This window comes from Lissotriton helveticus, chromosome 6, assembly GCF_964261635.1.
Source record: "Lissotriton helveticus chromosome 6, aLisHel1.1, whole genome shotgun sequence".
NCBI classification, from domain to species: domain Eukaryota; kingdom Metazoa; phylum Chordata; class Amphibia; order Caudata; family Salamandridae; genus Lissotriton; species Lissotriton helveticus.
Genome location: NC_136067.1, coordinates 1,678,391,052 through 1,678,403,542, shown reverse-complemented (window position 1 = coordinate 1,678,403,542; position 12,491 = coordinate 1,678,391,052). Strand labels below are relative to the sequence as shown.

The 12,491-nt window shown below is 40.7% G+C and overlaps 1 protein-coding gene across 2 annotated transcripts in view; it reads right to left on the bottom strand.

Moving 5' to 3' along the window:
- Positions 1 to 12,491, bottom strand: part of PLCB4 (phospholipase C beta 4) — a 1,076,851-nt gene that overhangs the window by 81,078 nt on the left and 983,282 nt on the right. For both annotated transcript variants that reach the window (XM_078649526.1, XM_078649527.1), the window contains one exon: positions 10,502 to 10,577. In XM_078649526.1, the coding sequence (XP_078505652.1) occupies positions 10,502 to 10,577 (76 nt within the window). The remainder of the gene's footprint in view (positions 1 to 10,501; positions 10,578 to 12,491) is intronic.

Below are 12,491 nucleotides of genomic sequence, written 5' to 3'. Positions count from 1 at the left end.
CTTCTTCAATGAGATCAAAACTTTTATACTCACTCTTAGGACCATGACAGTGAATGCTTCACTACTTCAAAGCACTAAACCTGACTCCATAAAACCCGGGCAGGTAACTTCTATTCCGAAAAAGCCCACAGTAGATCATGCGGACGCAAATAACTTCTGTCCAATTTCCACCATTCTGACTCTAGCAAAGCTCCTCGAGAAATGTGTCAATGCCCAACTATGCAACCACATAGAGCAATTGCGACAAAGACCAATTCCAATTTGGCTTTTGTCAGGGTTATAGCACGGAAACAGCCCTTACAGGCATAGTTGATGATGTGCTACAAATTCTAGATCAGAATGAATTCTGGCTCCTCATCCTGCTAGACCTCTCCTCAGATAGGGTCAAACATGACACTCTGCTAAACTTACTTGGACATAGGATGGGGTTATCAGGAACCGTTCTAAACTGGTTCACCTCTTTCCTCCACAACAGAACTCAAAGAATGAAGATTCCCTGGTGAATTCCGCTCAGGTCTCATTGAGGGGTCCATCCTGTCACCTACTCTCTTTGGCTTGTTCATGAAGACTAACCGAAATTCTGAAACTATCTAACACCCAATACCACATATACGCAGATGACACTCAAAAATACCTTAAAATCGCTTTCCCAGAAGATATTCTATCTCTCAACACAACTCTACAAAAAACCCAGCCCTGGATAACCCGAAACTACCTCAAGCTAAATGTGCTCAAACCCGAATTCCTCTGAATCGTGTCACCCAAACAATCCATCGATATTATAGAATGGATGAAGCATCTAACAGCTCTCAACTGCCTTCCACACATTATAGATTGCACAAATCGCTGGGAATAACCCTTGAAAATAATCTTAAAATGCAGGAACATGTCAGTTCAACCACCAAAGGAGCAAACTTTCAAATGAATGTGCTAATGAAAATAAAGCCCTTCCTCCCCCTTAATGACTTCAAGTCTGAGGCACAAGCTCTAGTGATTGCCAGGTTGGACTATGGTAGTTTAACCCTATGCGGTCGACCTAGATCTAAGATGGCTGCTCTAAGGGCATCCCTTAATAGTGCTGCAAAGCTCATTACAGGATCCAGTAGAAACAACCACATCACTCCCGATCTGAAGTCGCTAAACAGGCTCCCATATTAGGCAAGGATACAGCGGAATATCCCCTGCATGAGCCATAAAGCCCTAATCTTCAACAAACCGAAGTACCTAGCTGAAAAATTGGAGCTGCAAATACTCTAGAAGCTCAAGGAACCTATTGTTGAAATTCATAAATTCCTAGGGAAAAAACCTACAACAGAACATTCTCGGGAATGGCCCCTAGAATGTGGAACTCCCTGTCTCCTAAAATCAGCCTGAACCCTTCAACTACATCTTTCAACAAGCATGTGCAATGCAATAGGTCTCGCATTAGGAAAGTTTGAGCTATTGGTATTGTAAATGACAATTTTTGTATTTATGTGTTGCTTTTGAAAATAGCTATATTGATAGCTTTGTCATTTACAATGCCAAAAAGTTTTAACTTTCGCAGATGTGACACCTATAGCATTTGTAATGCAATATGTGTTGTATTTACTTGACTTAGATGTATTGATATTACAAATAACAATGGCTTTTACTTTTTTTAATAATTAATACTTAAATAAAAGTTATTGTAATTTATAATGGCAATAGCTTAAACTTTTGTAAGTAACTTTTGTGAAGATTATGTTCAGTGTATTTTATTGTGACGAAAGTCCACGAACAGAAGTGAAATATTAACATCTTTTTGTGACATTTGTAATGAAGCCTAAAACATTGAGGGAACATATTTGAACCAGTTGTTGTTGAATGGTTGCACAGATTGATGCTGTGGTGGGGTTCAGTGATGCTGTGGTATTCAGTGATGCTGTGGTAGTGCATAGTGATGTTGTGGTGTCCCTGAGTGATGCTGTGGTGATGCGATAGATAGATAGATAGAGTGAGGGCGATAGATAGATAGAGTGAGGGCGATAGATATTGTAATTTATAATGGCAATAGCTTAAACTTTTGTAAGTAACTTTTGTGAAGATTATGTTCAGTGTATTTTATTGTGACGAAAGTCCAAGAACAGAAGTGAAATATTAACATCTTTTTGTGACATTTGTAATGAAGCCTAAAACATTGAAGGAACATATTTGAACCAGTTGTTGTTGAATGGTTGCACAGATTGATGCTGTGGTGGGGTTCAGTGATGCTGTAGTATTCAGTGATGCTGTGGTAGTGCATAGTGATGTTGTGGTGTCCCTGAGTGATGCTGTGGTGATGCGATAGATAGATAGATAGATAGAGTGAGGGCGATAGATAGATAGAGTGAGGGCGATAGATAGATAGAGTGAGGGCTATAGATAGAGTGAGGGCGATAGATAGATAGATAGATAGATAGATAGATAGATAGATAGATAGATAGATAGATAGATAGATAGATAGATAGATAGATAGATAGATAGATAGATAGATAGATAGATAGATAGATAGACAGATACATAGATGGCGATAGATAGATAGAGTGAGGGCGATAGATAGATAGATAGAGTGAGGGCGATAGATAGATAGAGTGAGGCCGATAGATAGAGTGAGGCCGATAGATAGAGTGAGGCCGATAGATAGATAGAGGGCGATAGATAGATAGAGTGAGGGCGATAGATAGACAGATAGATAAAGTGAGGGCGATAGATAGACAGATAGATAGAGTGAGGGCGATAGATAGACAGATAGATAGAGGGAGCGCGACAGACAGACAGACAGAAAGTAAATACTTTGAAAAAGGGCAGACAAAAACATTTTCTGCCCAGACGACATAAGTAACTAAAATATAAAAGTCCGAAATAACTTGAGTGCTGGTAAAGACCAGACGGAGCTTGATTACGTTTGGAAGTTAAATTACTTTTTGAGGGCCGAAGTAGCTCCGCCGGTTTCAAATGCCAGGAATAAAATGTATATTTTTGAAGGCCAGTGGTAACTCGTTTACTTCTGGGCGGCTTGGCGAGTTAAGCAATAGATTAGGGCATTTGGTGCGACCTGCAGGCCCAGGTCCGTGCTCTGCACGGCATGTCGGCCTTTCATCCAGACGAGGGTGATAAATTACATATCATTAAATTGGGTAATGGCAGGAACATCTCTTTGCTACAGCGGAAGAAACCACTGCTACAGACTCGATGTGAAACGCGATACTGTTATGAAATTGTTCATGTTGGTGCACTTTTCGTATATATGAAATGGCAAAGGATAAAGAGGCAGAAAAAAGAGAAGGAGAGAGAAGAGGGCCAGAGGAAAGGCAAGAAAGATGATGAGATGAAAGCGAGAAATTCAAGTGAAGAAGTCAAAAGGGGAGTGAAATACCAAGAGTGAGAAAGATAAAAAAAGTAGAAGAGGCACAATAAACGTACCACCCATAATCATGTGCTTGGCTGGATGCTCGTGTGTTTCACACTGTCATTCCCTGTGCAGGGAATGACACACTTCCTAGCACTCTAGAAACCCTCATTACCACATTTTAACAATAGCTATAATATGCATGATGGGTTACACACTTCACGAGAGAGAGAAACAGACTTAAAAAAAGAGGGGTCAAGACTGAGAAAATAAGTACGGTAGAAGAGCAAGGATAATCAAACCTTTCCCTTTTTTTTTCATTAGTCTCCCTAGGGACAGACTCCGAGGCACGTTTACTTGTGTTCAGTGAAACAAAAGCTTAATTCCTCCCGATTCTTACACCGCGCGAGTGCGCAGAGGGAGTGCTGCACCCTTAAGGCAGATTATTGTGAAGGATTTTGTCATGAAGATACCGCGGATATTCGGGAATATGGGCACTCATGGAGAGAAGGCCGCCGGTCAGAAACGCAGAGGAGTAGAAGCAGGGTGAGAACGAGCAGTGAAGGCGAGGGAAATGGCGCGAGCGTGCAAGGGACCCCTAGGAGTCTTCGCACGAAGGTGGTATTTTATTCCATACACATGGTTATTGTATGGCAAGTGCGGCTGAATTGTCTTCTTGCATGTTTTGCATGAATGTATTATGTATCGCATTTAACATAAAATGCTTTGCAATATGGTTGAGGAACATGCCAGTTTGTTTCACATACGAAAACAAAAATATTACCTACAACTGCAAATGAGGGCCTGAAAGTTATGTAAGGGCAGGGTGGCTGGCGCTAAGCAAAATGAAGAGCTGGGTTGTTTCCTCACAGTCCTCTAAAAGGCAAACCTGGGCTGCCATGTTTGTGTATGGTTCCCATCTTCAAGTAAGAGCCTACCCAGTCCGCTGTGTAGTGTGGGGAGGTAGCCGGGGGGGAGGTGAGGGAGGGAGGGGAAAAGCAGTTTAAGGAGCGGACTCTAGAGAAGTGTGAAAAGCCTGCACCAATGGGCAGCGAAATGCCTGAACTGAAGGGAAGTATGAGATTATGTCACTGGATAGCAGCGGTCAGAGCTGGCAGTGGGATAGGGTGGGAGCAATTACCACTGGGGTAGACTGAGAAGCATCCAGAGTGGGAAAGGGGTAGGATTAAGTGCACTCGCAACCTGAGAGGATACAGCTGTGTGTGTAGGGGAATAATGTGAAATCAGCACCATAGACTGTGAGTTACGGATGCGGCCGGTGGAGGATTGGGAAGAAACTGCAAAGATTTGTGGTGGCAGTGCAGTACTATATTGTATGTGCATAGCGCCTACCACCCATGACAGGACATTAAAGCCACATAGTACACTCCTCAGATTTAATATATTCTGAGTTATTATATACTGCTAATTTCACAACATAAGTGTTTCAGTTAGTTGCATAGTATCTAACCTTATTAGAGTTGTTAAATCAAGTTTAACAAGCAGGAAGTGGGATACAGGAGGGGGTGGCAAATGGTGATCACTTTCGCGGCCGCTTTGATGTTCTCAGTGGCCGCACGGCTCACTGAGAACATTAAAGCGGCCGCGAAAGTGATCAGCAGGCGGGCAAATGGTGCGAGCGCCCGGCGCACGAGCACTGTACACGATCCGCACTTTGGGAGCACTTTTGAATGCCCCTTACTTAATATCTCGCCAAAGCATCGCTAACGCGATGGCTTAGGCGAGACCTAAAAAGGTGGGCTTTTCATACATGAAATGTTTCTTTCCTACCCTTGTACAGACCAGAGGGTGGTGTAGGGCAACACCTGTAAGGAAAGGATGCACATCCAGTTCACTGACTAACTTTATACAATTAAGATAATGGTCCAAGTAAGCCAATGAACACTGACAGATGGTGAGCATCTCACAGTACATTTTAAGTTGTCTGTATCACAGACATACAAGTACTGTTATATTACTTCACACAGGCAATGTTGGCTCTTAAAAAGCAGGCAGCTCTACCCAAGACCACATCTTCTCATACGGCCATTCATTCCCGGAAGAAGTTACCCAATGGCAATATAATGACCTTTCATAGCAAAGTTCCATGGCAAAAGGTACCACAGGATGCAATCTCTAAATCAAAAGACACATATAGCCATTTCCTCATATCATTTAAGTTACCAGTGTCTTCTATCTAAAACTTGTGTCCTTCTGGTTAAATCAAATTCAGGTTTATTGTTCATTTACTGATTAAATGAACTCTGGTACCTTACCTTGCAGGTAGATCCTTTTAATCATACTATCTTTCAATATCAGCTTGAGGAACAAGGGTTACAAAAAAGTCAAAAGTAAAATAAATGAAATCTTGATACCCACTCTACACCTTGAGGAACAACACTGCTTCCCCGCGTATTCTTTTTTTATACGCACACTTCTTTGACCAAACCACAGATTCACAATATGGACTTCACTTTCAATACTGAATGGCTTAAACAAGACTCCTTTCTTCAACAGAGGTCGTAATAGAAATGTTACCACAAAAGATAGTAAGTACAAAACCTTTGCTAATTAGGACATCTGGCTGCACTATTTTACAATATCACCCACTGCCAGCTTACCCCATTGGCCAAATCTGGACACTAATAAAATCAATTGAACTAACCTATAACTTACATCTAACAATATCAGTCCCTCACTACTTGTGACGCCAATTCCCACAGAAACTGTTCCTCAAGTTCAATGCCAATGAGAAGTATCTACTAAATTAACAACTTTCCCATTTATAAACGGTTTCCATCCCCAGCAGCCTAACAACATCACTATGTGAACCAAATATGTGCCTGCTGTTCATTCATTGATGTTTTTTTCCAAATCTGCCGGAGAGGGCGGAAGAACTTTTCATACCTGAGGAATTACCTCGAAATCAAATTTAGGTCTACCTAAGATCTAAAGTTCAGGACATCTCAGAAACACTGATTCAGTTGATGAATTAAGCCACAGACCCCTTTTGAGCCTCCGTCATAAAATCCAAGAATTAAAAGGCAACTCAGTTTACATTGTTTGCAGTACAAATGGTCTTATGTATTGATTTATGCACACCATTCAGATGTTCCCTCAGGATTCAAGTTTAAACAAAACCGAAGTTACAAGTAGGTATTACTTGGTGAAGCTACCCCAGTCTCATCTCTCAGAATGTAAAAGCTGTTCACATTTTGGATCTTAAAAACATGCTTTCAGCACCACCATGTTTTATCTCCAGTACTACTGCTCCAACTTATTGTATTGCTTCCAATTAATAGGTACTTAGCATCTGCACTTTGTTAATTTATAAAAGAGTGTCCACAATTCTTACGAAAGGACCGTGCCTACACTTCTCAGTTGAAAACAGGTACTCTGGGCCAGCGAGTACCTGCATAATTATACTTCCAATGCATGCAGTGGACTGCATACACAACTAAAATTAATTGAGCGTCTCAGCACACACATGGATCATGTTTTTTTCCATTCAACATGAGCACCCAGAATAAGTTTAATAAAAAAAAAAGTTGTTGGTAGAACTATCCTGTGGAAGTACTGGTGTTTCTAGCTGAAACTAAAGTCTACACAATTCGAATAGTAGACCGATAATTTGATGGAGCATTCTTAGAGATGTTGTGGTGTCAAAATGTTTTGTTCTGCTATTAAAGGTCTAGATTGACTGAGAACACTGTCCTGTGTCTTTTTTTAGTATTAAATATCTTTTATTGAGCATTTCAACACAATATGGGTACAATACATTTGTAAGAGGTCGCCAAGCAGACTGACGATTGCCAGGAATCCAGTGTAACGAAAGGGCGTTCAGCATGGTGCAGTACTTACAAGTGCATGGTTATACACAGCAAGCCGCCTACAACCCAATTTGGGCCGGCCGTGTTTAAAACAGAGCAACGCTAGGTCATGACCAACCTCCGCTACCAGTGCCGGCATGGAAGTGGGCCTAGAATTCGAAACCATGTCCTGCGACCTGCCAATTATCCCATCTGCTGACCCTCACTTTCATCGCCAGTGTGTTTCGTAGTCAGCTAAAGGTGCAACGAACCTCCGTCTTCTGACATACTCCGTAAACAGAAAACCCATGGAAAGGCTCTCCCTGTGTCTTTTTTTTCACGGAAAAATGCATTCTGGGAGTTGTACTCGTTCACTTGGGATTATTCAACTGAACACACTTATGCCTTCATCTACAATTCAGTGACTGTATTGAAAACACCTCAATGGATGGCGGACATCGTTACTAAAACATAAGACATGAGCACATTTGCTTTGTTCCATTTATTGCTCAATTTTCAGAACCACATCGTTATTTACCATTCGTAAATCCGATTACTTTTGGCTCCTCACAAATAAAATCATTCACATTTTTTTTTATTTAACACTTGTTACATGCCACCCAAGAAAAGTGGAGTTGGAAGGCATGAGCTGCACGTTGTCAAAGTTCCTGCCAAGTAAGAGGAACAAAGCGAAATGGACGTAACTGGAGATGGGAAACCCTTCCTGGGCCCTGCGAAAGATACAAAGAAGCTAGCCGCCAACAAGTCAGGCCTGGGAGCGGACGGACATGTCGACAACAACTGTTCACATGTGATCTACATTCCGAGCAATTTTGCTGTTTATGTTTACAGCAACCACACCACCAAACTGAGGCCCTGCATCTTTGACACAGGCACTGCCACAAGGGCTGTCCTTACACGGTCAGGTCAGAGACAGGTGTCAGGAGTGTATTTTACCAGGCCTGTGATGATTGGAAGAGAGAGGCTGGTCACCATTAGAAACCATGCAAATGGAAGGCGGATTCTGATTGGGCGAAAAATGGTGCCTGGCTCTTCATGGAGCTGAAAGAAACACTCAATTCAGTAGTTATAACATACCCAGAAGCCTAAAATGGGGGCATGGTGATTTTTTTTTAAAGCCAGCAAATAGCTAATTAGTGGGTCTGTAAAACCACCATCGATCCTTCCCCACATGAAGCCTCCCACCCCTAAGCAAGACCAAATGCGCACATTGCTATGTGTCAGTGGCCATTTTCAAAATCTTGGTTAAAATCTACTATTAAAGAAAACAACAAGTGCCACACAGCACACGGTGCCGCAAAAGTGATAGTAATCGCGGCGCCGCAAAAGTGAAAATAATTCCAGCGCCGCAAAAGCGAAAGTAATCGCGGCGCCGCAAAAGTGAAAGTAATCGTGGCTGGTGACGCGAGTGGTGCGCGCGCGATGAGGAAAAGTGCTGTGCACGTCGTGCGGGCTTTTGCGCGTTCTAGCAAGCTGGTCGCCTGCAAGCTTGTGGTGGGTAGCACTTTTGAAACCCGCTTTAAGCTTACTAAATGTCTCGCTGACAGCGCATGCGCGCTGGTTCAGCGAGAGCTAAAAAAGAAGGTAAAATGCTTTTGATTAACACATTTCATACCTAGAACCTGTTGCCTCTTATAGCAGGCCACTGAGTTGATGCTGTATCTCCACACATTGTAATTACTCTCATGCTGTGTTCTTGCTTTTTAATCTACTGGCCTTCTCTTGATTTATACTTTGAAGCATATATGTTTGTTGATTGTTCTTCCTGTTTCTTCTTTGCCTAAACATATGTAAAGCGCTCTGCTCAAGTTTTCTCTATGTAAAACTTTATAATTAAATACAAATTAAATAAATACACGATTCCTAGGGTATCCCTATTTATCGGACGAATTATATAACAGTCCAATACAGGGCTACTCCTAATCCGGCCAACAATGTTTTAAGGGACATTGTGATAATTTCGGAGTTGATGATTCTAGACTATTTGTCTCTAGTGGTAGATATGTCAGCACTGCTTAAAATCAGTACATGGTTCAGGAAAATGTGGACAAGTTCATATTGGTTCCAGCTAGTACAAGGCAAGTTCAAAAACATAATACACATGTAGCACACAACTAAAAATACAAAATATTCCATAATGATACAATTGTGTGTCCTGAATAAATTGCTGATGTGTGCGTGGCCAAAATGTAGGCTGGCTGACCAATGCCTCTTTAGCAATAAACAAAACAAGCTTTAGCAGGGAATAAATGACCATCTAATTGAGCACCTTAAGGCCAGGCAAAGTAAGTTAGACGTTTTTTAAAGTTAATATTCAAAAATAAAATGAAAGAAGCACACCCTGAAAGAACTGTTTTTAAACGGATGTGAACAATGTTTACACGCTTTGTGCAGTCACTCAAACTGAAGGAAGCCAGTAGGTTAAATTGGCTGATCCACTGTACAATGCTGTATGCTGTGGACAGAAGCAAAATGTGAATGACAGTTCAACAGACCAGTGGATGAACTCAGCTGACCAAAAGCCCGTCTATGTATGCAAATCTATGCTGTGTTAGGAAATAGTCTGGTAACACAGCTAATGTTGTCTCAATGGCCAGGCCTAAAAAGGAGGACCTGATATAGAGGTCAGTGGTAACAGAAAATCTTCTGAATGTGGAGAAAGTGTACATTCTTCCACTGGCTTACCCTCTGTATTCAGCATATTCTTCTGGAATTTGAGAATTATTTTATAACTCGAAATAGTGTCATGCATCTTTAAGCCACTATAGAGCGGTAGGTTAGGTTATCCAGGTGTCAATAACTCATGGACATTTGCCAAATTTGAGATTATTCCAAAAACCACTTTTCAACCTCAAGTTGATCTTGTGTCACAAGCATAGGTCAGAAAATTGCAAGTGGAAATTATAAAATGTGTCACAGAAATCTCTAATACCTGTTGCCATTCACCACAAAAACCTTTTTAAAAAGTTTACAATACCACCTCTGACCAAAGATTTAGTTTTCCAGTTAGAGGGGTAGAATATGAGATGTATCTGTCTCCCGACGGGCACGAGAGCACTAGAATTACTGAGTGAGGTAACCTATCTGAGCACAACAGTATTTTTTCTCCCAGTTAGTGCTGGTGCCATTCCTTTTACGTTTTCATTTTTACAGTATTACAGAATCTGGTGAATATTTTAAGTTTTTGGTGAAAAGTTTTCGACTTCACAACCTGCACTCTATATTTCATACACAAAATCATAGGCAAGTACTGTCATACCTTATTGAGACAGGTGAAATACTGATTTAATGTATTACATGTATGAGAAAGAAAATTGCTTACCTTCGCTTTATGATTAGATGTCAGGGTCTGAACCTTTTGCTCTGTCTCCTTTTTCATTTCAGCACTGTTATTTACTCTGAGAAAAATAAAATAAAAATATTGATACAATTGGAAATATTCTAAATGGCCTATCTTGATCAATTGGTCAACAGAACTGGATGAGGACAGTGCCATTTTATAACATTTCTTTTATATATATATATATTCACTGAAAAAACCATAGGTTATAGACCATATATAGTTAGGAATTAGCATTTAGAAAACCTTATTTTACTCACACAAAACCATTGAAATTCCATATATAGTTAGTTGCACTAACTATATATCGCGCACCCGCAATCCACTGCTGATGATGTCACATATTACATCATTCATGACATGGTCAGTGACATCACTGATGACATCACTGATGACATCTCAAATGACATCACTGATGACATCACTGATGACATCTCATTTGACATCATTCTTGTGCTAATACGATAAACCTCTTCAGACTCTAATATAACCTTAGATACACTCAGTGTATACAGACACTCACACACTGTCACTCATCCATGGAGTTACTCACACACCTAGTCAGTCATGCAAAGAAACAATCTCACCTCCATTTCCTCAACTATACAGTTATACACACCTTACTTATTCAAACATATACTAACACATATTTACTCTCTTATACAATCCCTGATACAAGTTCACAATGATCCATACAGCCACTCACACATTCAGTGGCTCTCATGCACAGTTATTTATATATGCCAACTCTCACATGTACTGTGTTTTACATATGTACTTACTATGACATGTAGCATTGAGATATCCATTCACTCATCAATACACTCATGCACACAGTCAACCGCCCATGTAGCTTTTTCCACATGCACTCTTGAACTCATACACCTAGTGAATCAACTGCTCACACATCTATGCACAGAGTCACACACCTCCCAGCCACCCCCACACAAACTCAATCTCCCATAGAAATACTTGGGCAACCAATTAATAACACATATAGCCTCTCGTATAGCTAATGATCAACACATGCAGCAGTTTACATCACAACAGACATAATGATGCACAAATTAAGACAGTTTAGTCACTAACCCATGCATTCAGTGAGACACATTTAATCACTCACTCATACAGTCAGTCACGCACCTACTAAATCCTTCATCCAGACACTTATACATCCACTCATTCTTCAATATCTAAGACATATTTTAACTTTACAGAAACATACAGTCACTGGATGTTGTCATCAGTGATGTCATTTGAGATGTCATCAGTGATGTCATCAGTGATGTCACTGACCATGTCATGAATGATGTAATATGTGACATCATCAGCAGTGGATTGCGGGTGCGCGATATATAGTTAGTGCAACTAACTATATATGGAATTTCAATGGTTTTGTGTGAGTAAAATAAGGTTTTCTAAATGCTAATTCCTAACTATATATGGTCTATAACCTATGGTTTTTTCAGTGAATTTTCAAGGTTTTGTAAATGCTAATTCCTAACTATATATGGTCTATAACCTATGGTTTTTTCTGTGAATTTCATTGGTTTTTTAACAGCTAATATCTGTAGCTGTAAAATGTATTCTTCTTTAAATCCAAAAATATATTTTATATGTTTATGAATAATTTTTTTTTTAAATATTTTTTTTTCTTCGTTCCCGCTTCGCGAATCGGGAAGCTTCCCGTTAGCTGACCTTGATGCCGCGAAATAGACCGCGAGCCGGTAAACGTTTCTTTACCGCAAGTGCCGCGTTAGAAAACAACATCGTGACGCCTCCCGTCCGCATGACGTTCCACGTTGTCGCGTGATACGTCATATGACGTGCTACGTTAGCGAACTGGTACGCGAAGCGAGTGCCAAAGCGCAGGTTTCTGGAAGCAAACCGGGAGGCCCTGCAAAGCGCTTAACGTAAACACAGCAAGTCATGTGACTTGGTAATAACACTTTTCATTGGTTCATTTCACTTT